General features: G+C 36.5%; 2 protein-coding genes across 13 annotated transcripts in view; one reads left to right on the forward strand and one right to left on the reverse strand.

Moving 5' to 3' along the window:
• The window catches only part of DCUN1D3 (defective in cullin neddylation 1 domain containing 3), a 28,032-nt gene extending 26,514 nt beyond the window's left edge, over nucleotides 1-1,518 (reverse strand). The window contains exon 1 of one of the 5 annotated variants that reach the window (XM_074280976.1): nucleotides 1,326-1,518. The gene's annotated coding sequence lies outside the window, so the exon portion shown is untranslated. Of the gene's footprint in view, nucleotides 1-943; nucleotides 965-1,208; nucleotides 1,284-1,325 lie in introns of those variants that run through there. The other 4 variants (XM_074280972.1, XM_074280974.1, XM_074280973.1 and 1 more) reach the window with 4 other exon arrangements.
• A 96-nt stretch (nucleotides 1,519-1,614) lies between these two features.
• Nucleotides 1,615-25,861, forward strand: LYRM1 (LYR motif containing 1). 8 transcript variants are annotated; one of them, XM_074280980.1, is made up of 5 exons: nucleotides 1,615-1,755; nucleotides 1,841-1,984; nucleotides 16,955-17,113; nucleotides 23,986-24,078; nucleotides 24,682-25,861. In XM_074280980.1, exons 3-5 carry the CDS (start codon nucleotides 16,955-16,957, stop codon nucleotides 24,796-24,798), a joined length of 369 nt encoding a protein of 122 aa, XP_074137081.1. In that variant the 5' UTR covers nucleotides 1,615-1,755; nucleotides 1,841-1,984; the 3' UTR covers nucleotides 24,799-25,861. The 8 variants fall into 8 exon arrangements, with proteins under 8 accessions (XP_074137081.1, XP_074137082.1, XP_074137083.1 ...); XM_074280981.1 differs by having other exon boundaries at nucleotides 1,841-1,978; XM_074280982.1 differs by having other exon boundaries at nucleotides 1,841-1,879.
• The last annotated feature ends 649 nt before the right edge of the window (nucleotides 25,862-26,510 follow it).

The raw sequence follows: 26,510 nt of genomic DNA on the forward strand, positions 1-26,510 counted from the left end.
AAACCTTCTTTACAACTATTTTTCGCATTAGTTGCAGCTTTCCCTCTTCAAAACCAAGCCAAACAGAGATCTCCTTTAAAATCAGCTATGTACATATCTAAATAACTAAAATGGAAAAAAACAAGCCCGCATATGCTCTATGTGCCTTAAAAGTCTTGTGTGCCAAACACATAAAAGGAAAATAATAAAGAGCTGTTGTCCAACTGTGAAAACAAAAAAGTAACGTGGGGTTTTCTGCTCTCTGAAGTGCATCATCAAGTGTGGGTGGAGAGAGAAAAAGAATCTAGAATTAGAAGAACACTAAATCATTCTAGAAATAATTGACAAGGTGTAAATTCTTCATACACAAAGTATTTAGAGCAGACCTTGATTACTAAACTAGAATGCCATTTAAATCCTTGCAGGGGATAAGGGATCACCCTAACTCTGGAACCTTGAGGTCAGATTTTTTTCATATGAGTAAATATTCATTATAATCTGAAGCAATCAGGCAGCGAGCGATGCTCCCCGTCAGACAGTGCCTAGGTTACAAAGCTCGCACTTGTGAATGGTTAAAAGCAAAGGCTGAATTAAACACCGAGTTTGAAAGAGACTGGCACCGGGATAGACAGTGCCACTTTATAAAATAGTACTGATAGTCACCCAGACACGTTAGCTGGGATCATGGGATCATAGTGGAAAAGAATGGAAATGGAAAAAAAAAAAAAGACAACATAATATCTGTCACCACATCCCATTTCCTACACAGGATATAGGCGAAGGCTGCAGCCTCGTTATCCTAGGCACAGATGTTTATCATTCACTGCAAAGGTGCGGAGAGGCCTTCGGGTCCAAGCTTCTTAACCCTAGAACAGTTTATCAGTAGAGTTGGGAGGTGGGGAGGAGGTCGGGACTGGAGAAGCCATCCACCCCCCCCCCCAGGCACAGACACCAATGCTCTTACCTGGGGCACATTATCCCAGCAGCTCCAGCTCCCTGACACACACCCCACCCTAAAGGATCCCGTCTCCCTTTCCCCATCCCCCCGCCCCAAACCGCAGGGTGGGGGCTGCTGGGGGTGCTCAAGAGGAGAGGATGAGTAAAAGGTAAGTTTCCCGAGCCCCAGGTGACTAGGCACCAGGTTTTGTTCACAGCCACCTTCTGGGTGAATAGTTCCTAACAGTCGTAGACCCACTTCCCCCCCCATAGCCACCCCCTCTCAGCTTTACCTCACTTCTCCCCCTCCTCACTCCACCCAACTCACAGCTGCTCCTGAGGCTCCTCCAGCCCAGCCAGCCAAACCCTTTCTGGAAACGACGGCGGCCCGGAGGGTCCAAACCACCTACCATCTCCGCTCGCGTTCCAGTTCCCTACACCACAGCCGCCGCCTCCTCCTCTTCCAACACCGCAGCCGCCTCCTCCTCATCTGCAACACCACCAGCGGCGGTCGCCCGGAGGCCCCGCCTCCTCCATCTCCTCCTGCATCATCACTTCCGGTAACCCCGCAGCTCTGGGAGGGAGGATCGAGGAAACGGGAGGGCGGACTGCGGAGTGACGCACACAGAAACGTGCGAAGCCGTCGCCAAGTAAGGGCAACGACCCGACCTTCTCACCTCCCCCCTCCCAGTTGGGGGGAGGAGGAAATTGCCTGGGCGGAACTGGGCCGAACCACAGTCCGGTTAGGTATGGGGTGGGGATAGGCAGGAGACGGATAACGGAAGAAAGAGAAGAGGGAATTGTAGAAATTGACCGAGTTCTTAGCGAATACGCCAGAAGGTAAATTTCGCGGCGAGTGGAGGTCTGTGTGAAACTCAAGCCTCCTCCTGTCTATAACTGATGCTTCCCACCTATGTTTCCTCAGGTGGTTCGGTCCGACCTGGCCTACAGGACTAGACCCGAGGTCCGTATCGGCTTTACTGGGCTCCCGACTCTCCCTCCTCTCATCCCCCGCACTGTGGGTGGGGGGGCAGACATGATGGACACTGTGTGACCGTAAGAGGTGAAGGTAGTCTACTCTGGGTGATGGAGAGCGCGGTTGGCTCGCTAGAGTTGGAGGCAGCGAGTGGGGAGGGAGCCGTGGCTTGGTGCCGCGTTGCTAGGATACGTGGTGGTGTGCCCTGCCCCTCCCCCTAGACCCCTAGTACCCCCGAGCTCGGGCTCACCCCCTTCCGAGTCTTGGCCGCCATTTCCCCGGGGCCATTTACCTGCATTGGCTTAATCCAACCGACCCCTGTGGTGAGGGTGGGGGCGGGGAGGCGGGGCCGTCTCACCCGGGGTCGGACCTCCAATTAGCTTCCTCTTTCTTTGCCTTGTAGACGCGGGACGGCGGGTTTTAGGTACACTGGAGAAATGACGTGAGCGGCTGCCCTCCGGGAGCTTCCACTCTACTAGAGGGGTCGTTACACGGATGCTTTACCGGGCGGGGAGTGATGGGGGCGGGGGGACGGGATGGCCCAGGACTGGGAGGAGATGGGACCTTTGAGGGATTACTTGCAGCTGCGGCGGAGACTCTGAGAGGGTTTGGAGAGGGAGTCACTCCGGAGCTGGGCTTCTCCGTGAGAGCAGGAGAATGGGGAGCGCATCTCAGTTGTGTGGAAAGTACACGCTCGTTTCTGCCCCCTAGGGGGTCATGGGCGACTGGAGAGGTCCGCGGAATAGGATGAACACTCAAGTACACTGAAAGCTGGAGGGATGTGGAAAAGCTTCAGTCGTGTCTGTCCCCCTTGGGGTGTTCGAGGCATTTGCCATCCTTATCCAGTCCATTTTGCGGAGGAAAAAACTGGGGTAAATAAGGTTAAATGACAAGGCCAGGGTAACAGGTAGTGTCCGATATGAACGTGCATCTTCCTGAGCTCGGACCTCCGTCTTTGGGAATAAAGGAGAGTGGAGAATGAGAGATGTAAAATGTTTTTAAGGCTGGGAAGAGTTCGTGAAGGGCCCATCTAAATTAGGGAGAGGACATTCTACTGGCTGGAAAATGGGAAGGCACCCTAATTACGGGGAATTTGGAAAATACATCTCAGTCCTGACTTCGAGGCGCTCAGGTTATTGGGGATGGGAAGTGGGGAAGGCCCCAAAAAGTACTTAGTAAGTATATTACAAGATGGAGAGGTAATGCGGACGGGGGTGGTGGCTAGAGCTGGTAAGCGTTTGGTGGGTCACACCTGAAAGGGGAAGGAGGGGTTGAGAATACAGCTGGCTTGAGAATTACAATTGGGTGGAATTTGGAAAGTCTAGAAAGCATTTATCTAGCACCTTCACTGGGTATGCCCTTGAGAATACAAAGAAAAGCACTGAACAAAAAAAAGTCCTTGTCAAGAAGATCATCTAACCAGGGAGATAACATACTAATAAGTACAAACAAAATAAATACTATACAATATAAATTGGAGATTATCTACTGAAGGATTAGGAAAGGCTTCTTGTAAGAGGGTGGTGTTTTGGCTGAGACTTTAAAGAAGTCGGGGAAACCAGGAGAGATGAAAAAGGAAAGCATTCCAGGATTGGGGAAAAGCCAGAGAAAAATGCACAGAATAGGGAGATGGAGGAAGAAGACTACTATAGCAAGATGAGTTGACTGCAATAGTACATTAGGAAGATAACACAAATTGGAAAAGGGATGATGGGAAAGGAAGATGGCATTTGTGAAGAATAAGAAAGTGTTAAAATAGCCTAATTGGAAAATCATAGCACCCCTCAACTAGGATCCTAGAATTTTAGTATGGTGAGAAGAGCTTTGGAAATCATCCAGGCCAGGAATTCTTAACTTTTTTTGTTTCATGTTCCCCTTTTGGCCATCAAGTGAAATTTAAGGAGCTCCTTAATATTTTTAAATGCATACTGAAAAAGATATAATAAAAAAGAAACCAATTATATTGAAATAGTAATATCACATTTTAAAAAACAGGTTAAACTCCTGTAAGCCATCATCTTTATGAGGAAAATTAGACTATGAGAGGAGATGGAATTTGTACTACACAGATAAAACAACCAGAATTTGAAACAAGATATTGTAGCTACAGATCCAATGTACTTTCCACAGGATGAGTACAGAAAAGGGCATAGATGTGAGGATTCTGGAGGTAAGACTGAACAATATTTGGCAACTGATTGGAAATAGAAGTGAGGAAAATTTTTAGGTGACTCCCATCTTCCAAAGTTTAAATCTTCCAAGATGACTGGAATAATAGTACTATACTAGCAGAAATAAAAAACCTTTGTATTAAGAATAGTTTGGGGGAGAGAAGAGTTCAGTTTTGACCATAAAGGATTTGAGGGGCCAAGGTACAGCACATCCAAGAAGATATTCAGAAAGCATTTGTAAAGTGTGCGAGCAGGTGAGGAGAGTGATTAGGTTGCCTATTTTTTAGATGGTTTCAGTCAAAAGCTTGAATTTGGTTCTCTTCCCCCTCACAGCTATGGTTTTAGAACATCCAAGGAGCTAAAGCCAACCTACACTGAGATTCCATGCCTTCATCCTATGGACCTAGCCTAGGAATGACCTAGCATTTATTCCTAAGGCATAAAAATTTTAACTCATCTGTCAACTAGAAATCTGGAAGCCAGTGTTGTTTTGCTGATGTTGCTAGTGATTTAATTTTTGATCCTAGCAAAAACTTTTTCTATCAAATTCTTTCCCTGTAGATTGAAAATAGCGATAAAGTCTGGCTTTACCTATTTGTTGTTGATATGATGAAATCTGATGGGATAATAGGAAAATATACTTATACTCATGTCTTGCTTCCTCATTATTTATTCCTTAACCCTTTGGCAAGGTGATTTCTAACCCCGCTTTTGATTAGAATAATGTGCTGACCCCCTACATTGCCGATTTTTGGAATTCCCTTCAAACTTATGTCTGAGGCATTTCTTTTCCAAGGTGTTAAACAATTTTCCCCCAATTATAATCGATCTTTCACTGCCTCATACTTTGTATTTATAATTTATTTTGTATTTACTTGCTATACCTGATACTTCCACTCCACAGAATGTTCTTGAAGGCAGGAATTTTTTTTTGTTTTCTATGTATCCCCAATGTGTGGCTGTAAGCACTTACATATTTCTTCAGGGTAAACATAGAACTTGGAAACTTAGACCTATAGAGAGGGAAGATGGCAGAATCATTTTATTGAACAATTAAATGTAGACTCACAACCTGTGAGAACAGCATTGTCCTGTTAGTATCACTTATGACAATACATATAGAATCCAGGTAGGATAGTTCTGTGCTTCCTGTGAATCAGCACACTTTTTCCTGTGGTCAGTCCGGATGTGGACTCCCTTGTTTTCATGTGATAGGCAGAACTCACATAAAATGCATTTAAGTGAATCAAAAGTGTTTGAAATCTATAAGCTAATTTAAGGCATCTCTTTGACATGGCAGCAACTGTGTAATAGCAGAAAATTAAGAGGTAAAAAGTCCCACTTCTAGTAATATTTTTATTTCATAATATACTTTACTAGATGAATCACTGCAAATGAAGGAATTACATTGGTGTTTATACTTCCCATCTTTGTTTCCTAGATTTCACAGAATGCATTTCTTATGTGACCAGTATTATGTGCTGTTTATTCATAGTGCCTTTTTGTGGTTCTAAGTGAAGGGGTTTGATCTTTAACTTTGGCTTTCACTTGGTCGTGGCAGGTTCCCTCCCTCTTCTATTCAGGATAACTTTTTACACCTGATTACTGTTACTTTATGTAGGTTGTTTTAGCTTGCTTTTTCTTTCCTGCTATGGAAAATAACTACATTTATTTTCAATCAGGGACCTAGGTTCTGTTTTAATTTTAAAAAGTTTCTCTGAGAATATCAGCTACTATCATGGTTACAGTAGCCTGATTGAAGAACTCCCCAGTACATACATAATTTAGTGTAGTAGACATTTGAACTTGGCACATTTGTTATGGTTGAGATTTATATTTTGAGAAAATTTTCAGATAATAATTGTCCCATTCCTACTTTTGTTGTAGAGAACTGTTGTAAAGGATCTGGCATTTTTTTTTTTTTTTTTTTGAAGTAGAAAAGCAAACTAGGTGTTTTTTTTTGTTTGTTTTTTTTAATGTTTCCAACATTTACATCTTCCATTTGCCTTTTGTATATTCCCATATACACATGTGACAGCAATAGTGGCTTAACATGGATACTATCTTTTTCTCCATTATTTGTAAAGGATACAGCATTAAATTTCTCTTTTTAATTTATGATAACGAAGATCTATTTGCAACAGCAAATAAAAAGTCCAATCCCAAAGGTAGGGGAGAGGTAGGTAGCAAAGATCAGGGCTTCTTAAACTATTATCACCAGAAACCCCTTTTCTCCTGAGAAATTTGTAGCTCTGGTCATATCGAATTAAAAAACAGGGATACAAATCAAACATTTACTGATAATAATTTTTCAACCCCCACACTCAGTTACTAGACCCCATATGGAGTGGTGATCCACAATTTAAGAAGCTTTGGCATACATTCTGGAGAACAATTTGGAAGTGTGCCCAAAGGACTATAAAACTGCATCCCCTTTGATCCATGCCACTACTGGGCTTAGATTTCAGAGATCATAAAAGAAGGAAAGGGACCCACATGTGCAAGAATGTAGCAGCCCTTTTTGTAGTGGCAAGAGACTAGAAACTGAGTGGATGTCCATCAATTGGGGAATGGTTGAATAAGTTATGGTATTATGGAATATTATTGTTCTGTAAGAAATGACAGCAGAATGATTTGTGAAAGGCCTGGAGAGACTTGCAAGAACTGATGCTAAATGAAATAAGCAGAACCAGGAAATCATTGTGTATATAGTTAATAGTAAGATTGCATAATGATCAACTATGACAGACTGAGCTCTTTTCAGCAATGCAGTGGTCCAAAAACAATTCTAATAGCCTTTGGATGGTAAATACCATCTACATCTAAAGAGAGAGCTGTGGAGACTGAATGTTGATCGAAGTATGCTGTCTTCACCTTTTTAAAATTGTTTTTATTTGCTTGTGTTCTTTTCCTTTTTGTTCTGACTTTTTTTTTCCCCAACATGATATATGGAAATATGTTAAAAGAAAATAAACTCTTAGAAAACACCCCCCCCCCAAAAAAAAAGCAGCTTTGACATAGATTAATAAAATTAATTGCTTTTTTTGTGCACACATTTGAGAGTGTATGTGTATGTGTGGGTGGACTGAAATTAATATATATCTCTTCACCAGAAAGGAGGGAGCAGCATAAATTTGAAAAAGGGAATGCATAAAAATGAATGAGAAGAAAAAATGAAAAGGGAAGCATGGTGATAAATTTCATGTACAGTATGTTTTCAAAAAGAATCAGGAACTGTGGTATGTAGATAAACAGGGTGTTTTGAGAGTTAAATTTACTCACTTTGAAGAACAATAGAACTTATGGGAATTAATGATCAAGTTAAAACAGCTTCGAGATATCTTGGTAATGTCTTCTAACAATAAATTCACCAGCAGGCAACAGATTCTTTTTTCCCCCATATCAGGAGTTACAGAAACTTCAGATAAACTATTTCCAGCAGTTCCTTAAAATTGTGAAGAAAGGGAACAGTTAAGACACAGGGAGTCAATAAAACTTTTAATTTGATTTTTTAATTTTGTGAAGGTTTGCAGCAAGATTAAAATTTAACACATTTACCCAAGGTTTCTTGGGTGCTATAAGTTGACCACATAGCTCAAAAGATTATCTTTCAAAAGAAACGTTCAAAGAGCACTTTTTTATGTAGTATGCATTTATATTTGGTTCCAAATAATGCATATTATATAATAAAAAAAACACTTAATCTTTAGAATTTGTTTAAATTGCCAATGAGTAAGCATTAAGCACAAAATGCCACATGCTTCTAGTTATAGTTAATTTTTAACATGTTAGACCTTCTAATGAAAATTATTAAAACAATCCTGAATCTACAGTAATTTATTCTGGGTCCCCATGTTCATGAAAGGCATAAGTATTAATCTGTAGTTAAAATATTTTGATCATTCCTGATAGTTAAGGTTTCATAATCACCAGTCATGAATACCCTATGATACAAATGTAATTGGCCAGTTAATACTATTTACTATTTAAAATTTTTTGAAGATGTGCTTTTCTGAGTTTTCTTGATAGTATTAATGAGGGAAAGTAAAGGGGAAACTCCATTTCTCGGTGCACAGATAATCCCATGAGGTGCAGTGTCCCCTGTAAAATGAATTTACAGGCCCGAAAACCTAGATTGATAAATAAAAGGTTTATTGTAGGAATTTGGAAGTAAAACTCAGAAAGACGCCAGGGCCAAAGGTGGCGCTGGCGGGCAGGAACCCTACATGGCTGGAAGGATACCATGTGTTGGCTGGGAGGGCTCCTGCAATGAGGGAGTTCCAGCTCGTTTCTTTTATACCTAGAAGATGATGGGCAGTACCCAGTTCTGGCGGGCTTTTCAGTTAGCCCTGATCAGGTGAGGGCTGGGGGAAGCTGAGCTGAGAGTGGGGGCTGGGCCCAGATATTCAAAGGGTTCCTTTAACCAGCATTTGTGAATCAAGGTCAATCATGGGTTGGGCAATTAGAAAGGAATCTTAAAGGGACCCCAACCCTCATCAAAGCTACTGAATTTTTTTTTTTAATAGATTATCAGAGAATCACCTTTTTACTCATCTGGAATTAGGAAGCAGTTTATTATTTTATTGTGATTGCCTTTGACTTTTTCTGATTTTCTTGGTAGTGGGCAATAGTTTCTCTCCTACCTAGTAAAGAGCCTTAGGAGAGCCTTGTACTTGGAATTCTGGCATTCCGGAGATCAAAGTCATGCTTCTGTAAATCTCATCAAATCTCATCATTTAGAGGAATTTTTCCTCTCTGCAGTTAGGACAAAGTTATCCATGCCAACAAGCCTTTTTTTTTTTTTTTTTTTTTTTAATTGTTATTCTGAACTTAACAGTAATATTTTCAATATACAAAGAACAAAAAAGAGGTTCATATGTGAATCCCCAAATATAAGTTTGTTTTTTAAGTAATAAATTACATTCAGAAGTTACAAAGCCGTATTTTTTTTCCCCTTTTCTTTCTATTCCTTTTAAAAAGTTTCATTGGCACCTTTATTTCTTGGGATTCAATATCATCAGCCTCCTTTCCCCCTCTTGTCAAATAAGCATAATCAAGTAAAACAAATCCACATGTTGGCAGTATCTGAAAATATACATTATATACAGCTTTTTTAGTCCATTACCTCTCTAGCAAAAGATAGAAAGCATCCTTAATTACTAGTCTGTGGGAAGCCTGGTTCAATTGCATTGATCAAAGTTACTAAGTCTTTCAAAGTTTTTCTTTATGATAAGTTGGCCATTGTGTAATTGTTCTCTAGAGGCATAGTGAATAGAAGACTGGGCCTGGAGTCAAGGCTACCTGGGTTCAAATGTAGTCTCAGACACTTAGCTGTGTTAAGTCATTTTTTTTTCCTGTGGCTGGGGTTAAGTGACTTGCTCAGGGTCACACAGCTAGGCAGTGTTAAGTGTTTGACACCAGATTTGAACTCGGGTCCTCCTGAATTCAGGCCCCCTCTGTGTAAGTCATTTAACCTCTCTAGGCCTCAGTTCCCTAATCTGTAGATGGGGATAATAGCACCTATCTCACAGGATTGTCGTAAAGATCAAATGATATTTCTAAAAGCACTTGACACAACATCTGGCACATAAGTGCTACATAAATATTGTTTTTCTTTTCCCTAGGTACTGTTTTACCAAACACTCCATCAGTTCACACAAGTCTCAGATTTTTCTGAATTTTTTTTCTTTTGTCATTTCTTATAGCACACTCCTATTCTAACACATTCTTATACCATAATTCACTCAGACATTCTCCAGTTAATAGACATCTCCTTAGTTTTCAGTTCTTTGCTACAACCAGATATTTGCAAAACAATCTATGCAGTAAGTTTCTATGATAAAATTCTCATAAGGTCTATAAGGATCTTATAGGTTTCAAAATTATAAGAATTAACAGCCATTCCCCCAAAGATAAATTGTATAAGGAGGTGAACAGCCTATTCTCAAGGGAAGAAACTCTTGTATTTCTTGGGTCTTAGGAAAAAATGCTTCGAATCAGTACTACTTAGAAATATGTAAATTTAAGCAATTCTGAAATCCCACTTTGCACCCCTCAGATTTTCAAAGGTGACCAAAGAAAAAGCCCCAAATGAGGAGCAGCAGGAAAAGTTGCATTGATGTACTATTGATGGAGCTGTGAATTGATCCAGTCATTCTGGAAAGCGATATAGAATTTTGCCTAAAAAGTTTTTGCATCAATAGTGATCTAGCTATACTACTGATGGCCTTGTAAAAGAGATCATTTTATATGCAAACGTTTTAACAGCAGTTCTTTGTGGTGTCAAAACACTAGAAACTTAAGTGGGATGAAGGAAGTGGGGAATCCCTCTCCATTGGGAATTGAACAAATTGTAGTATATGAATATATTACAATTATATACAATATATTACTGTAGTATATGAATATAGAATATTCTTGTGCTATAAGAAATGGGAAGGAAAAGATGGTTTCAAAAAAAGATTCTGGAAAGATTTATATGAACTAATGCAGAGTGAAGTGAAGAGAACCAAAACAGTTTATAATTTCAGCATTGTAAAAATGAACAGTTCTGAAAAACTTATGTATTAAATGATTAATCATAATTCCAGAGAAATGATTTTTTTTAAAAAGATAGAGACCATGGACTACCATACAGAATAAGAAATGTATTATGGATGTGGCCAATGTGGGATTTTTGTCTTGACTGTTTATATGATTCAAGAGTACTGTATTTTTTTTTCCCCTTTTTTACTGGGTGTGGGAGGTGAGAGGAAAGAAAATGTTTGATAATTGGAAGTAAAACTTAAGAGAATTTTCTGTGTCTGAGAGGCCTTTGTTATTTATCTAAAGGTATAGGTCTAATAGTCATGTCACTGGGTCAAGAGTATGTACAATGTAATAACTTTTGGTATATAGTTCCAGATTATTTTCCAGAATGATTCAGTCACTTCATACCTGCACCTGTAGTATGCTTATTTTTCAAAACAGCTTCTTCAACTGTTAATTCCTTTTTTGGCTGTTTTTGCCAATCTGATAGATATGAACGAGAACCTTAGAATTGTTTTAATTTGACTATCTCATTCTGGTGATTTGGGGGAAAAAAAATTTTACATGGCAATTGATAACTTGGATTTCATCCTTTAAAAAGTACCTATTTGTACTCTTTGAACATTTTAGCTGTTAGGAATTGCACTTGTTTTTATTAAAGATATAAATAGATAAACCTGTTCTTCAAGATAATAGAAAACTGATGTATGTCAATTAAACATATTAACATTATTATAAATATGTCAGTATAGCAATTCATGAGTATTGGGCTTTTATCAGAGACTCTTACTACAAGATTTTTTCACAATTGTTTTCCTTTCTAACTGCACTGATTTTGTTTATGCAAAATCTTTTCAGTTTGATGTAATCTAAATTTTCCATTTTTTGTCTTGCAATCTTCTTCATTCCTTGTTTGGTCAAAAATTCTTCCCTTAAGTGTATTTGTAACAGATATCTACTTTCCTGCTCCTCTAAATTTTTTTATATGACCTTTTTAATATGCATCTATTTGGCACGTGTTGTGGTACATGCTGTGAGATGTTAATTTAAACCTAATTTCTGTGAGGCAGTTTTCCAATTTTTGCTGTATGTTATATCCTTGTCACCCCAAAATTTGGAATCTTTGGGTTTATTGAGTACTTTGCAACTGTTCATTTGCTTCTAGATCTTGTGTACCCAGTCTAATTCACTGATTCATTTTTCTGGGGGTTTTTTTTGTATTTTTTTAAAACAATACTGGGTAATTTTGATGTCTTTTGCTTTGTAAAATGATTTGAAATCTGGTATTGCTAGTCCCCCTTCCTTCTCTCACTTTCTAAAAATCGTATATTTTCCATGTCATTCTTTGTTCCTCTAGGAATCTCTTGGTTACCTCTGGGTATTTTATTGGTGGAGTTTCAGTAAAGATACTTCTGCAAGCTTATATTAAATACTAGTTATATCTGATTTTACTTGTAAATACTTGTATTTGCTTATATGTATTTGTATATAGAGATATATAAATACTTGATATCTAATTTTACAGAAGTTCTAGGAGTATTATTGGCCACATCGGAAATTCTGTTTCCATAAGAATCATTTTCCATAAGAATCTTTCTCCAGTGATTAATGGTCAAAGGATATGAAAAGACATTTCTCAAGGGAAGAAACAAGCTATCTAGAGTAAATTTTTTTTTTGATGATCCAAATCACAAATAATGAAAGAAATGCAAATTAAAGCCACTCTGAAGTTTGATCTCACACCATCAAATTGGCAGAGATGACAAAAATGGAAAATGACAGTGTCTGAAGGACTGCAGTTAAATAGGCACACATTGCACTCAGGTTGTGGAGCTGTGAAATGGTCTAGTCATTCTGAAAAATAGTTTGGGACATGTCCAGAAGTTAATGTGCATGTACTTTGACCCAGAGTTACCATTACTAAGCCTCTGCCCCCGAAGAGATAAAAGAAAGAAGAAAATGGTTTTTTATATATATATATATAAAATATTTATTGCAACTCTTTTAGTAGTGGCAAAAACAAAACAAAAACTCAGAAAACTAAGCAGGAAGGGGTTGAGGGGAGATTGTTTACACAAGTTATGGTATATAAGTATAATAGAATATAGTTATCCCAATCATTATGTTAGGTATTAGACAAAAATGAAATTTTCCCAGGGGAGACAATGTGTAATGGCCCAGTCACCCACATCTTTTTTTTTTTTTTTTTTTTGTTTTTCCCTTGACTAAACAATGTTTGCTGTGCCATATTTCCAACACTTACCATAGTGCCTGGCACAAGTATTGAATAAATGCTTTTTTTACTTGTTGTTTGACTTTGTTCACATTTATGAAATATATTCAAGGTAATTTGATGGATATGAGTACATTCTAGACATCCCATATAAAAAACATTAGAATAGTAGATGGAATATTGTATACAAGGAACAGCAAGAAGGAGAGGAAGAGGCGTAATAAGGTGTAATAAGCCTGCATAGGAAGATTGGAACCAGATTGTAAATGATTCTAAATACTATAGCAGTATATAGTTAATCTTTAAAAAATAAGCAAGAAGGACTCATGGGAGTTTGAGTGGGGAAATGACATGGCTAAATCTGTACTTTTGGAACATTTCTTTGGCACCTGTGTGGAGGATGGAGAGAAGAGGCAAAAGACTTAAGGCAGGGAAGCCAGTTAGATTATTGTAGTTCCTAGAACTACAATAAGGAGAGTCTGCCTGCCTTTGTGCAAACAGCTGTAGAAAGTGCTTAGTTTGATAAACAGATGAATTTGTTTACTGTCTTAGAGATAATCTGGTAGGATAGTAGTTCCAAACTTTTTGAATATGAAGAATCTTTTTAAAATTAAAGTTTTATGAATTTTTGCATGATACTGGTTTTATGATTAGTATTCATTGGTTGAGAAGATCTTTAATGACAAAAGGCTGCTTTAAATTTAGGAACTTAATTTGTATTAATTACAATAACATCTATAAAGAATACTCCAGAAGTTTTAATGCAGTCTTTTAAGCTTTAGTAACTGCATTAAGAGCCTTGGGACATAGTGTACTTTTTTTTTTTTTTTAAATTTATAATTTTTTGACAGTATATATGCATGAGTAATTTTTTTTAAAACATTATCCCTTGTATTCATTTTTCCAAATTATCCCTTCCCTCCTTCTACTCACATTTTACATACGTTACAGTATAACCTAGATACAATATATGTGTGTAAATCCCATTTTCTTGTTGCACATTAAGTATTAGATTCTGAAGGTATAAGTAACCTGGGTAGATAGACAGCAGTGCTAACAGTTTACATTCACTTCCCAGTGTTCCTTCTCTGGGTGTAGTTGTTTCTGTCCATCATTAATCAACTGGAAGTGAGTTGGATCTTCTTTATATTGAAGATATCCACTTCCATCAGAATACATCTTCATACAACATTGAAGTGTACAGCGATCTTCTGGTTCTATTCATTTCACTCAGCATCAGTTGATGTAAGTCTCTCCAAGCCTCTCTGTATTCCTCCTGCTGGTCATTTCTTCATAGTGTACTTTCTAAAATAGGTATTTACCTGTCAATATATAAGTTCTCCAGTTTTTATAATGCATTATTTAATGAGTTAAATACCTAATCGAATCTTTTCAGCTACTTAAGGGCAGGTGGGAACCAGGGTAGTAAGAAAAATAAGATTTGTGCACAAGTTTATCATTTCTTAAATTTTGAAATAAGCATAACAGGCAGTAGAAAGTGAAACATAATAGTCATGGATAATACAAAGGGCTAGAGGAATTTACAGAAAGAGATGGTTTTGGTTGCTTGGGGATCAGGCAGGGTACTGTGATATTTATGACATGAGAAACACCATAGGTGACAACTTCTTATGCTTTTCCTTTGAATATTCCAAATTTATTCCAAACTTGACTAAAACAGCTAAAGGGGCAATGATGATTTTTGCTTTTGTAGAGATGCTATCCAGGGCCTTTGAGTTTCTATTGCTCACTTTCTGAAAAAACAAAGGTAATGACATGTGATTAGGACATGTTAATAGGAGTCAGCATTCCTGGCTTCTAATCCTGGCTCTTTCATAGACTCATTCTGTGGGACTGAGTAAGCAGAGCCATTGATTCATAACCTGCAAAATTTATGTAGGTTTCCCTACCTTTGCTAATGCAGGTTGGCACTTTCTCTACAACTTATATTCTTTAGAAGTTGCCTAAAGCACTGAGAAATTCTGGGGTTTGCATAGGGTCATAAACCAGTGATGTCAAAAGTGGGACTTGAATCCTGGTCTTCCTGGCTCTTAGGTCATTTCCTAAACTAGTATAAACAGAGATACCTCTCACAGGTTTAGTAAGAACAATTAAAATGTATTTGTTATGTGCTAGTGCTAGAGCTCTTGGGACATGAGCTTTTCCCCAAATAATTGGGTGGATGTAAAGCCTGACCTCATGCAGGGGCCATAAAATAGGGATTTAACTTAATATTGCCAGTGAACCTTTTGACCCAGGACAAGCATATTATTCTCTCATGGTCTATTTCCCTGTGTAGTCATACACACACACACATATCAATTTTTTTTAAATATTAAATAAACGAATATAAGGAACTTTTAAAGTAGCTCTAAATATCAACTGTTAGTATTACTATAAATACCCTAGATATTTGGTGAAGTTTGACTTTTTTTCAACCATCCAGACTTTCTCACTACCATGCCAGTGTGTCATGCAGTTAGGGAAGTTTTGTCTTTTAATCATGGAGAGAGATGAAGCAATCATTAAGTAGAAGTCAGTTACACACTCCCTATGAAGTTACACACGTACTGACTCACATCGTTTCATATGAAACCTTGGAGTTTGGGGAGAGCCAGAAACTCAGAAACCAGTTTCCTTACAAGGAGAAAAAAAGTGACATCATCTTTTCTGAATTTGATTTGCAATGTGGGAACACAAATTATAAAGTTGCCTCCTGGTATTCCCACCCATTCCTTCTGCCCCCAAATAATCTTAAATATTTTGAGTGGAACATCAGAGACTTTAGAGACTTCAAATATCTGTGTAGCAGGGTATTTGCCTATTTACAGTATAAAACTTTTAAAATGTTGAAATTAACTGGTTAAATATGGTTTATACCATGGAAGATTTTAAAACTCTAGAAAGGTCACTGTAGTCAGGATCTATAGATAGCCTAAAGAATCATTCTCAAAGTCTTGTCTAGAATGAGTCTCTTTAAGAAGAATTTTTGTAGCAAGTATCCTTTGAATTAAAGGTTTGAATTAAAATCTTTATTTTTCCAGTTCATATGTGCTTTCTTTGATATACAAATTTTTGTAAGCTCAGTTCCATCTGAGCTATCTGATTTCCAGGTATTAAGCCTCTTCATGTGTTAAAAATGGGTCATGCTTCCTAACAGAAGTGATCAGTCTACTTTACAATCCTGATGATCCTGTTTAGGGAGGATTGGAGACATCACTGAAGAACTCAGAGATAGTGTGATAAGTGCTATTCCTAGATCTGCAGTTCATTTATTGTATCTCTGTTACTTGATCTAATGGAGTGTACATCTGTTAGAGGAGACCTAGTTTAGAAAAACCCTCTTATTACCTGAAACCTAAACAACTGGAATCTTCCAATAGCTGGATTTTTTTTTTTTTTTAAACAGCTCCACTTTGCAGATGCAGAATCAGATGCTGAGAACATAAACTCAAAGAAATTTTGCCCAATATTTGCCATATTTCCTCTCCTGCCCACCAAAATAAAAGTTCTAATGTGGCCTAACTCCTTAGGTCAACATACTTTCATTCTTATTTCCTATATACAAAATATTTAAAAAGAAAAATTAATATTAAAGATAAAGACCCTGTAGGAGACTTAGTCATTAAAAAATTTTTATTTGTGCTCACTAATTATTGGGGGGGAGGGGAAGTAAACTGCTAAGAAAAACTTTTTCAGAAGAGTTATCATGCTTAAAAGATTAACTTTTCATTAACAAATTCAACTATCCAGAGCATCCATAGCCCCAAGTATTCAAGTTAAAGAAGATTTTATTTAGTTGTGACCCACCAGGAAATATATTGTGGAATACAAATGTGACTCTCAAACAGCTGTTCCCCAAAGAGTGTTTCCAACTTGGAAAGTAGGCTATTGTTAGTCAGTTTCTTGCTATTTTATAGGCTTAACCTAAAGTAAAAAATGTTTAGGAGGTAACTGGTATTTTCTGTTCTCCAATTTTGAGTAACTTTACCATGCAAATCTGTTTAGAAAGAGCAATTATTTCTAAGTTAATTAAAGAGCTTGTGAAAAATGTACATCTGCCTGGCTGCCTACCATATCAAATTGAATTTTTACTCAAAATTTCCCTTTTTTGTTTTGGTGGTTCTGAAGATGACAACAGCAACACGACAAGAAGTTCTCAGCCTGTATCGTAAGATTTTCAGGCTTGCAAGGAGGTGGCATGCAGCATCGGGGCAGATGGAGGACACCATCAGAGAAAAGCAGTACATTATAAATGAAGCCAGAATGTTGTTCCAGAAAAACAAAAATGTAAGTGGGATCCCCTGAGATTTCTCAAGGAACTAAGCAGTTACTTGTGGTATTTTCTTCATGTCTTCATTCCTGAAAATTAAGAGGAGGAGGGACTAATTTTCCAGGATAAGGGAGTAAGGCCAAAGCCATAGTCTCAGTTCTGATTTTGTTATTTAGTCATTTGTCAGTCACATCCAGCTCTTTATGACCCCATTTGGAGTTTTATTGGCAAAGATACTGGAATAGTTTGCCGTTTCTTTCTCCAATTCATTTTATAGTTGAGGAAATGGAGACAAACAGGGTGAAATGACTTGTTCGGGATCACACAGTTGGTAAGTGTCTAAGGCTGGCAATGAACTCAGAAAGAGGAGTTCTCAACTCCAGACCCAGCGCTCTGTTCACTGCACCACCTGGCTGCCCTCCATTCCAACGGAGATGGGCTTTTGGCAGGACTTAGGTTATAAATTACCTGATATGGCTTCTGTAAGGAAGAACTTTACTATTTCTAGCATTTTACTTGCCTGCAGAATAACTCACTTGAGTCCTATCATCAGGCCAGTCAATAGGAATTTTTAATGGAACTCATCTAAATTATAAAATCTTAAAGGGTAGGGACTATGACCTTAAAGTCTTATGTTCTTCCAGCCCTCAGTGCTTAGCATCTAGGTGGTTAATAAAGGATTATTGAATGAATGAATTCTAAAACTCCACCAATAGGCCTACCCAGGTGTGGGCCAGGGCAGATGGCACAGGAATAGGGCAAAGGTTCAGAGCTTGGATAATCTTTTTAAGATACATTCAAACCGGCTCAGTCTTTACCAGTCTACCCAGACAGGCACTGAACAAGCACCCAGGACTTGTATCCAGGGGGTTTGATTTAATTTTTTCTTTCAAAAATTTAGGTGCCTATTATGTCAAGCATTGCATTAGATGTTAGATATTGAAGATACAAAGATAAAACCAAAACTGTGCCAGCCTTCAGGGAGCAGCAGTTGTCTTTTAGGGGAGAGACTCCTAACATAGATATGAACAAATATATACAAAATAGCTTCCAAGGAAAAGGATCAGGATTCATTTCCTATGGGAGCTTTGAAAGAAATTAGGCACAAGTAATGAGGAAGTAGTACACACAGGCAGGGGAATAAAGACATGTATACAGGAGTTGGCAAGTGTATTGATAGCAAGTAAGTTTGTGACAAGAACATAAAAGGCATAAAGGGGTGTAGCACTGAGCAAATCTGAAAAGGCTGACTAAAAGCCACATTTTAAAGAGCTTTAAATCTTAAAGAGAGGATGATGTATTTTATTGTTAAAGACAAAAGAGCCACTGGAGTTTCTTGAGCTGCAAAATGATATAATCAGACCTGTGCTTTGGAGATATCAATTTGACAACTGTGAATAAGAAATTGAAGAAAGCCAAGGCTAGAATAAGGATAACTAATTTTAAAAGCTGGTGAGAGGTAATGAGGATATAAACTAGAATAGAGAGAAATGAATAAATAAGAGATATTAAAGAAGTATAATCAACAAGACTTGATACCTGTTTGGATAATGGAGGTAAGGGAAAGGAAAGAATGAAGGGTGACTCTGAAGTTGCAAATTCAGGTATCTGGAAGGATGGTAGTGCCCATTACAAAAATGGAAACATTAAGAAAAGAGAAAATATGAGTTCATCTTTAACATGCATAGATGTTGAAGACTCCATTGATAATACGGGTTTGAATGTATGAATATGGAAGTTCTCTGCATGATAACTTATGAAGCCTAAAAAGAATCTGTGAGAACTTCTAAAATCCAAAAAGAGAGAGAGAAAAAAACTCTTGGATACCCCCACACTCAGGCTGTTGCATAGATGATAATCCTGCAAAGAAGATGGAAAAGGAGGATCAGGTAGTAGAAAGAGAACAGGGAGAGAGTACTGTCATGAAAACCCTGAAAGGAGACTGTGTCCTAGGAAGAGAAAATAATTCTCAGCATCTCATGCTGTAGAAAGAGCCATTAAAATTAAATAATTAGATCATAGGTGACCTTGGAGAGAAGAGTTTACAGGATCATAAGTAGTAATGAACAGGACTTCAAATAGTCCTAATCCAGGATTCTATGTTTTAGACCCAGCAAGGTTAAATGATTTGCCCAGGTAGTAGAAAGGTAAGAAAATGTCAGAATCAATATTTGAACCCAGATTCTCCAACTCCAATTTCAGTACTCTTTCTGCTGTGCGATGAAAGTAGTGACATTGGAAGTCAGATTGCAGGAGTAGAAATGAGATGAGAAAGTAAAAACAATGAAATTCTTTTTGGAAATTTGACTGTGAGAGAAAGGAGAGAAAAGAAAAGGGAAAGAGTTGAGAATATGGTAGTATCAAATTAAGAATTTTGGGGTAACTAAGCATGTTTGTAAACAGTAGCAAAGGAACAAGTAAATAGAGGGGAAAATTAGAGAAATCACAAATTAAAACAATTCTGACTTTTAGCCTCACATACGAGAAATTAGTGAAGTGGACAAAAGATGAAAATTATTCATGTTGAAGTGACAAATGGAAGACAGATGTACTAATATCCCCTTGATATGGCTGCAAAGCAGTTTAGCCATTTAAAGGAGGATAACAAAACTTCTATTATTGATGCACAGTGAAATGGCAGAACCAAAAAAAAACATGACATAAGGGAAACTGCGAAAAGATGAATAAAATGAAACTGAATGATACATAATTTTACCAAGCATCATCCTGGAAAAGAGTTAGAATATATACCTCTATCCTTCATTGCTGGGGTGGGAATTCCATACCATCATTGTGGCTTTATCAACTTTTTTTTTTCTTTTAAAATATTTTTGTTATATGATTTGTTGGATTGTAATTATCTGTGTATGTTTTATCTTCCTTACTAACCTGTAAGCACCAGAAGGGCAGAGGCTTTTTATTCTTTCACCCATCAACTCAAGGCTTGTCTCCCATGTTTTCTTATCTCTTTTATGTGGCCATCAAGGGTAAGGGCTCTTCACCAGGATGCTGTATCAGCTTCCTAACCTGCCACCCTCTTTAGACCTTCTCCAATTCATCATCAACATAGCTGTCACATGGATATGCTTAAAACATACGTTTGACCATATCACTTCATTGTTCAGAAAACCTCAGTGGCTTCCAGGTGACTCTTAAATAAAATACAAATGTTAGTTTGTTATGTAAAGCCATCCACTGTCTGTCTCAACCTTTCTTTTCATGCTAATTTCACAATACTCCCCCTCAACATAATCCAGCTAAACTTATCTACATGATGTTCCCTAGAAAATGTCATTCAATATCCTTCTTCCATTCCTTTGCAAAGCTTATCACCCATAACTGAAGTATTCTCCTCACTTCTGCCTTGACCATACAAAAAGCTTACATACCATTATTTCAAGAAATCATGAATGGAAATTTCCAAGATCCATTAGAACCAGAGGATAAAGTAAAGATCAAAAAAATCTACTGATCACCTCCTGAAAGAAATCCTCAAATGAAAACTACCAGAAATGAACATGTAGCACAAATTCAGAACTTTCAGCCAAAGAAAAAAATTTGCAAACTATCTTAAAGATTAAAAAAAGTTCACATACTAAAAGGCCAAAAACAAGTTCACACAAGACTTAACAGTTATTACCATAAAGGAGAAGAGGACTTTGAACATTTTTCTGAAGGCAAAACAGGATTATAATAAAGAATAAACTACACGGAAAAGTTGAGTATAATCTTACAGAAGAAAATGATGGATCTTTAATGAAATAAGAGTACTTCCAAGGATTCCTGATGGAAAGATTAGAGCTTAGTAGGTAACTCTGAATTGCAAAAATAGCTTGAAAGGAAAATTAAATACAGTTGGGCATTTGGAAGGTATCATATGAAGAGGAAGGATTTATATTCTGATGGGAGGGAAGAAAAAAAAACCATATCTTCCTTTAAAGGTCATAGAGGGAGTTTAAAACAAAAGACCTGAGACAATTTTAGAATTTGGCTATCTCAAGGAGAAAAAAAAAAAGGAAAAATAGAGGAAGGAAAGGGGCTGAATTTTCAAACAGACAAATAGGGGCTATGATAAAAAAGAAAAACTTCCTTATAATTTGAACTATCCAAAAATAGAATGGTATTCCTCATTAGAAAGTAGGTTCCTCTCACAGGAATTCTTTAAGCAAAACTGGATGTCCATTTCTCAGATTATAGAGAGAATTCTTGTTAGGATTGCATTAGTATACCTCCTTTTCAAGTGAGATTCTGTGATTCTTTGTCTCCCATCAATATATTTCTTTGAATTTTTTGGTATATAAAGCTATAATGTATTCTTGATTACATTATATTAATTACATATTAATTTAGATATTCTTCAAGTTCACATATGTAATTCTTATCTTTCCAGTTCTTCCTATAATTTGTGAAAAAAATCTTCATTTTGTCCTAGATTTCACTTTCAGATTTCTTTCATGAAGTCACTAGTGAATTATTGCTATTTTCACATTACCTTCTCTATCTAATTGACTCGAGTGGTCTCCATTTATGATTTTTTAAAATATGGCATCTAAGATTTTTTTTTTTTAAGGCTTGGTAACCTTATGACCATTCCTTATTGTATCAAGGAAAAGTACATAATCCTTAGCATTTAAAACCCTCTATAATATGACTTCATTATACTTTCTAGTCTTATTTTATTCCACTCCCTTTCAAAACTATATTTTAGCTGAAATGGATTTCTTTTCATACTCGACATCCTTTCTTTCTTCTTTGCAATAGACATCCCCTCATGCCTGAAATTCATTCCTTTAATTTCTGCCTTTCAAAATTCTTTTTCTTCTTCTTTTAAGCATTTATTCAGATTTTTCCAGAGTACCTTGTATTGTCTTTTTTTCCCCCTCTTCCAACCTACTAATTTCATCTCCCTTCCTTCAGAAGAACACAGGCTTCTGAAGAACAGAGCCTAGCTAAGTCCTTTATACTTCTATCATATTTTCTTGCATATAGTATGTACTTAATAGTTGTTTGAATTAATTAAAATATAAACTCCTTCAGGGAAGAAACTTTGATGCCTTAATATTTTTTTCTCTACATAGCACCTATAATATGCTTTTTAACATTATTGGTGTTAATAAAGGTTTAAATCACATTTATTAAATTGAATAATATCATTTACAGTAGAGTCATTATTGAGTTATTGAGAAAGTTTAGGTTTTACATTGTTTATAAATTAATCCTAATTAAAGTTAAGTTTTAAGTTTACTTTTGCATTTTCAAGGAAGTGTTTTTTTTTTGTTTTTTTTTTGGAGTAGGATTTGACCCAGCTTGGATTGGTCTAAAGAGTCACTGATCTGATGAACTATTAATTAGGAGAAAGAGCCATCAAGCCTTTTTTAATCCTATGGAACTCTTTTTACAATTATTTACAAGATATATTTACTATCATTTCCCCCCCTTCCAATTCTTTCGCCCCCTCACTCCTTTCACTCATATGAGAATTGCTGTTTCTCCCTATGAAAACTTTCTAGTTCAAAGATATTTCATGAAGTGCAAAAAATCTCAAGGGAGAAATGAAAATTTTGCAATTTGTTACTAAAATTTAGTAACATTTTTAGTAATTTTTTTTCTGGATGTCACAATAACAGCTTCTCATAATGGGGAAACTGAGTACCTGCTTTTTTGCCTTTGCCTTTGTGCTACAAAAGAGGAAGAAAGCCAAGTTTTTATTCTGGGGGAATCAGGTGCTAGTTTCAAAAATGTCACTCTTCTCAGAATTTGTTCCATTAGAACCAGAACAAAAGAGGACCTTTGGAATGCCCAAGACAGACTTGGGACACAGATCATATAATAACTCTGAAGTTCTTTAGTGAACTGATATAACTTGAATTTTTTTTTTCCAGAGTCCCAGTGTAAATTTTAGTAAGCACCATAATATTGGCTCCTTTTCCCCCTTTCCTATTTAATTTTATGTTTTTAAAACACCACCACCTTCCCTGAAATTGAACTGCCTTTGTTGACCACATAGAGACCATTTTTGGAATTTGAAAGGTCCCCTTTTTCAAACCTTCAAACTAGAATGCTTGGCAGAAATAATTTACTTTCTGATTGTTCTCAGGTAGGATTTCTTTCTTTTTTTTTTTTTTTAATAGCATTTTATTTTCCCAAATACATGTAAAGATAATTTTCAACATTCATTTTTGTAAGACATTATGTTCCAAATTTTTCTCCCTCCTTTCCTTACCTCTCCCCTCCCCAAGACAGCAAGCAATCTGATATAGATTAAATATGTGCAATTCTTTTAAGCATATTTTCACATTTGTCATATTGTGCAAGAAAAATCAAACCAAAAGGAAAAAAATCATGAAAAAGAAAAAACAAATGACAAAAAAAGGTGAAAATACTATGCTTTAATCCATATTAAATTTCTATAGTTCTCTCTCTAGATTTTCCATCTTATCGAAATTGTGTTGAATCACATTGTTGAGGAAAGTCAAGTCCATTGATTCTCATATAACCTTGTTGTTACTGTGTACATTGTGTTCTTGGTTCTACTAGCTTTACTCAGTATTAGTTCATGTAAGTCTTTCGAGGCTTTTCTGAAATCACCCTGTTCATCATTTTTTATAGAATAATTTCATTACATTCATATACCATAACTTATTCAGCCATTCCTTACCTGATAGGCATCCACTCCAATTTCCAATTTCAGGTAGCATTTCTAAAGCAGCCCAAACTAAGATCATGGTGTTATTTTAGAATTCAATCAGCATAGTAAAATTTAAGCCTTACCATTATCAGCATTGAATTTGTTAATTGCATCAGTGAGGAAATTTTTTAAAATTAGGCAAGTACTTTAGTATTAGAATACACTAACATTTTTTTTAATCTCATTTTCCCATTCCAACAGCTTACAGATTCAGAACTAATCAAACAATGTATAGATGAATGCACAGCAAGAATTGAAATAGGATTGCATTATCAAATCCCATATCCAAGACCAGTAAGTCTCAATCCAATCTCCAAATGTTGGTACTTATCCACTATATCACCCAAACCTGGTAATTTCTGAGCTTTCACATTCATGTGACTGGTGATTTCTGGGATGCATGATAACTACTACAAAGGCAGTTAATACAGGTTAGTCTCTAGATGTGGGGGTTCTTAACCGTGCCTTGAACTCTTTTGACAGTGTAGCAAAAACTATGGACCCCTTTTCAAAATGTCTCATTCATTTTTTTTTAAATGTTAAATTTCAATTAGAAGTTAATGGAAATTAAGATCTATTTTTCTTGTTCAAATTCACTGACTTTCTAAAATCTCTATTTGAGGGTTCATAGGTAGAGGTCCATGGACCTCTACTTTAGAACCTCTACTCTATATTGAGATTGTCTATTCAGAAACTGGGGGAAGGGGAGGGAAGGAGAACATCTGTAGAATGTTTTGCAAGTGAAGTAGTATTACCATTACTCTCTTAAAAAGTTTCTTTATATTTTCTTTTGTTTATCCAATGGTAGGGAATCTGGCTCACACACTACTATTTTAAGAAAGTCAAAGCATCATCCTTTGGTTTTCACTGTGACATGTATGTTTTTTCTTTATGCAGATTCACCTGCCTCCAATGGCCCTCACTCCCCTACAAAGTCGTGGACTTCAGAGCCAGGAGAAGCTAAGGAAACTGTCCAAACCATTGTATCTCAAGTCTCACAATGAAGTTTCTTAATCAAAGAAATAGATTCTCTATGTGAATTGAACTCTGAACCAGGCAGTGCCTGAACACAAAATGAGATGATAAATTTTTTCTCCTTAATTTAAGTCTAGTCAGAGAAAGGAATGACAAAGAATAGTTTTTGCTATAATTTCTCTTAAACACTCAAAAATTAGGGTTATCCCTCTCATAACACTATTTTATATGTTCTTAAATTTATTAATACCAATGTGTTGCCACTGGGATAGGATTATGTTAACTCCCAAAAGTCATTCCTAATTATGATTTTAGTAACATTTTAGATGAAAGCATGAACATAGCAAAAAATTGGGTTTAAATTTAAATTTTAAACATTAAATTTTTTTGAGGAAATAAAAGCTGCAGATCAGAGATCTGTTAGCTTCTCTTGAAGTTCTTAAAATTACTGTTATCAGATACTAGCCTCAGATTTCTAAATCTCTAGATTTTGTTTTGTGTTTTAAGATATAGTAAAATAAGACTTTTTGTGTTTTAGTTGTTTTACTGATTTTTTTTTTTGGCCTTCTATTTTCCATTATTTATTTTCCATTAATATTCAAGTAGTCTTAATTTCTCCCTTTATTGCAACATCAGAATTCATCATATACACTCTAATTCCATCACCCTCTTAAACTACTATAGAAAATATCATAGTATCTCAGAAAAATTTGGGGGAGAAAGGAAATATCCCATCTTTTCAGAAATTGGATATAGTGTATTTAATTCTATTCATTAAATGTATACGGTATACAAAGCAAATTCTAATACATACAACTTATAATTCTGACCTCAAAAGCCACACTGCAAACTTATAATAGGTAAAAGTAATCACTTTCTAATTGACAACAAAATTGGAATCTCAAAAGCAGAAGAATATGCTGTATAAATTACAAAGCTAGGCTGATTTTAAATTACATATAAATAGGAAAAGGAAAATCTAGATCAAAAGGAAAAAGGACTGTGCCTTTGTGATAAGCCAAGGGAAAAACTCTTGAGAGTCACTGTACATCAGTATTTTCTTTTGTGTTCAAAGATAATTAAAAGCTTAAGTAAAAATTAATCAATTTTTATTTTTATTATTTGTACTCATTCCCAAAATTGCTTTGCAACAGGTATAGTCTGTTGGCTTTAATTAGATAACAGAAAGAGTGCTACATTTGGAGTTAAGAAGCTTTCCAATTAGGATAGGGCTACCTGACTCATATGGCAGCAAACCTTCATTATCCTAATTTTGAAAATAAAAGAGTATCCTCACAGATGAGGATTATCATGAGAAAGGAGTAAAGGAGAAGGAGAAAGGAGAAAAACAACAAATTCATTCTCCAGTGCTTTTAAGATTATAAAACATTTCCTCACAGAGGTGGGTGGTGACCCAGTGATAGAGCATTGGACCTGGAGTCAAGGAAGACCCAAGGTTTAATTTGTCTCTGGGACTGACTAGGCAAGTCACTTAACTTTTCTGAGGTTCAGCTTCTTCATTTTCAAAATGACAGGGTTGGGTTTTGTGTTTTTTCCATCTCTAAATCCTTGGTCAGGGTCATCTCCTGGATATTTCTAGAACAGACCTTATTTTTTCACTAAACTAATCTCTAACCTCTTAATTCACCGTGGTTTCGGGAGAGCATATTATTCCTTTGCTTTATGGATACATATACAATGATATTGAATTTTAAGCAATCTAAATTTTCAGATTTTCTTAAAAGACAAAA

This window comes from Sminthopsis crassicaudata, chromosome 1 (genome assembly GCF_048593235.1).
Source record: "Sminthopsis crassicaudata isolate SCR6 chromosome 1, ASM4859323v1, whole genome shotgun sequence".
Classification (NCBI taxonomy): Eukaryota; Metazoa; Chordata; class Mammalia; order Dasyuromorphia; family Dasyuridae; genus Sminthopsis; species Sminthopsis crassicaudata.